The 2,946-nt window shown below is 61.5% G+C and overlaps 1 protein-coding gene across 1 annotated transcript in view; it reads left to right on the top strand.

Annotated features, from left to right (window-relative positions):
* The window catches only part of CACNA1S (calcium channel, voltage-dependent, L type, alpha 1S subunit), a 37,983-nt gene that overhangs the window by 19,017 nt on the left and 16,020 nt on the right, over positions 1-2,946 (top strand). Inside the window, 5 exon segments of the mRNA XM_014533387.1 lie at positions 116-277; positions 1,160-1,289; positions 1,950-2,009; positions 2,266-2,372; positions 2,534-2,657. Coding sequence (XP_014388873.1) covers positions 116-277; positions 1,160-1,289; positions 1,950-2,009; positions 2,266-2,372; positions 2,534-2,657 — 583 coding nt within the window.

The raw sequence follows: 2,946 nt of genomic DNA, 5'->3' as shown, positions 1-2,946 counted from the left end.
TGTGAGCATCCGGGACAGAGGGTGCCACCAGGACAGGCCCTCGTGCACCCCCGACCGCGTGTCCCTCCCCCACCCCCGGGCCGTGAGCATCCCGGACAGAGGGTGCCACCGAGAGGCTCCTGGGCGTCTCCTCCCTCCCCACAGGGGAAGATGAAGAAGATGAGCCCGAGATCCCAGCAAGCCCGCGCCCGCGGCCCCTGGCCGAGCTGCAGCTGAAAGAGAAGGCGGTGCCCATCCCGGAAGCCAGCTCCTTCTTCATCTTCAGCCCCACCAACAAGTGGGTGGCCCCTCGCTGCTGCGTGGGGTGGGGGGTAGGGGGGGCGTGCAGGCTCTGAGGGGGGCTGCCTCCTGCTCTGGGAAGATGCTCTGGGCCTGCAGGGAGAACCTCATTCCTTGAGCTGAAGGCCTTGTGCCCCGTCTAACACGCCAGCATCCCTGGGGGTGGGGGGCGGTACTGGCACCTATGGGACTGGCTACACTGGCTCCTTTCTGAGAGTAATTTTATTTACTTTAAATTTTTTTTAAATAGATTTTTATTGATTTCAGAGAGGAAGGGAGAGGGAGAAAGAGAGAGAAACATCCATGACCAGAGAGAATCATGGATCGGCTGCCTCCTGCACGCCCCCCACTGAGGGAATCGAGCCGGCAACCCGGGCGTGTGCCCTGACCGGGAATTGAACCCTGACCTCCTGGTTCATGAATCGAGGCTCAACCACTGAGCACGCCAGCCAGGCCCCAATTTCACGCCTTTAACAACACACAGACTAGTGGTTCATGGATCGAGGCTCAACCACTGAGCCACACCAGCCAGGTCCCAACTTCTCGCCTTTAACAACACACAGACTATAGTCTTCAAAGAGTTCCCTCCGCCTGCCTCCGGGATGGAGACGGGCCTGTCCCCTTCTTTGGGGGGGAAGCTGTAGGTGGTGGAGTCCTGGGGAGGAGAGAGTGATGGGAGGGGCCGGGGTGGGAGATGGAGCTGAGGCTGCTGGGACAGAATGGTGGCAGGGCCGCTGCATGGCCAGCCAGAGGGCCGTCCAGGTGCCCGCTATTCTCCCCTGACCGGGAGGGAGTGACCCAGTGCCCCCTGCAGGACAGAGGCGGCGGGGAGGCCCGAGTGCCCAGGAACTCAGTTCCCCGGACCCTCCCGTCCCCACAGGTTTCGCGTCCTCTGTCATCGCATCGTCAACGCCACCTGGTTCACCAACTTCATCCTGCTCTTCATCATGCTCAGCAGCGCCGCCCTGGCCGCCGAGGACCCCATCCAGGCCGAGTCCGTGAGGAACCAGGTGAGGGCGGCTCGGACCTCAGGCTGCGCACACCTCACTCTGTGTTGATGTCAGCGGCATCCTCTATGCGGTGCTCAGAGCTCTCAGCGTCTAAGTCCCTGGAGGGCCTAGACTGCCCCGTCCACTCCTTCTCCACAGCGTTGTCACAGCGTGCGGCACAGACGGGCTCTTGTTGCTTGGGTTTAATGATGACGGTGATGGTGGTGGTGATGGTGGTGATGGTGATGGTGATGGTGATGGTGATGGTGATGGTGATGATGGTGATGGTGGTGATGATGGTGACGGTGACGGTGATGGTGATGGTGATGGTGATGATGGTGATGATAATGATGATGGTGATGATGGTGGTGATAGTGATGATGGTGGTGATGATGGTGGTGATGGTGATGATTATGGTGGTGATGATGGTGATGGTAATGATGGTGGTGATGGTGATGATTATGGTGGTGATGATGGTGATGATAATGATGATGGTGATGGTGGTGGTAATGATGGTGGTGATGGTGATGATTATGGTGGTGATGATGGTGATGATAATGATGATGGTGATGGTGGTGGTGGTGATGATGGTGGTGCTGATGGTCATGGTGATGGTGGTTATAATGATATCATTGCTCTGCCCTTCCTCTCACTGACTTCCTCTCCCGACCCTGCCCCCAGATCCTCGGGTATTTTGACATCGCCTTCACCTCTGTCTTCACTGTGGAGATTGTCCTCAAGGTGAGTGAAGGCCCCGGGGCGGCTTCCGCTTGGGCCGGGGACCCCGACCTGCTGTGGCTGTCACTGACTCAGCACTCACCCCAGGGCTGGGGGGCAGGGGTGAGGGCAAAGCAAGAAGGTGGAGAGAGGTGGGGACAGGGCAGAACCCGGGAGAGCAGATGGGGGCTCAGCTCACAGCCCGGGGTGAGGGCCCCTCCTCGGGGGGCACAGGCCCCTCGGCAGCTGGTCCCCAGCCAGGGTGCTGCTTGTCTCCCAGATGACCACCTACGGCGCCTTCCTGCACAAGGGCTCCTTCTGCCGCAACTACTTCAACATCCTGGACCTGCTGGTGGTGGCTGTGTCCCTCATCTCCATGGGGCTTCCGTGAGCAGGGGCAGGGCCGGCCGGGGCGCAGACCCCTCTGCTCCGAGCAGGGCCTCAGGGCACCAAGCCACGGGGGTGGGGGGGGAGCCCACAGACATTGACGGGGTCCAGGCCCTCGGGTTGTCACCAACGGGACTGACGTGCCCATGCTCGGTGGGCAGAGCTGGCGACCAGGAGGGGATCAGCGAGGAGAAGGCAGTCCCAGCAGCCCTTGGTACTCCTAGTCTGATGGGGGGGCCGAGACTGTACCCCCTCCCCATGCAGGAGGCCCGCTCTGTGCTGCTAGTGGGGGACGGGAACTCGGCCCTTTAGCGGGAGGCAGCTTTACCTGGGCAGCCCACACCCAGCCGAGGGAGAGGCGGGAAGGAGGCAGTGTTCAGGCAGAAAGAGGCCCCAGCGAGCAGGAGGCTGGAGGAGGTGGAGGCTGGAGCTGCTGCCCTTAGCCCCGCCTCCGGTCCCGCCCTCGGACCCGCCCTCAACCCCGCCCCACTCTTGACCACGCCCCCTATCTGACCTTAGCCCCTCCTCCAGCCACGCCCTCGGCCACACCTTCAGCCCTACGCAAGGTTCCGTC

Source organism: Myotis brandtii, unplaced genomic scaffold (assembly GCF_000412655.1).
Source record: "Myotis brandtii unplaced genomic scaffold, ASM41265v1 scaffold975, whole genome shotgun sequence".
Lineage (NCBI taxonomy): Eukaryota > Metazoa > Chordata > Mammalia > Chiroptera > Vespertilionidae > Myotis > Myotis brandtii.
The sequence above is the reverse complement of the archived record's forward strand: the minus strand, read 5'-3'. Positions and strand labels throughout refer to the sequence as shown.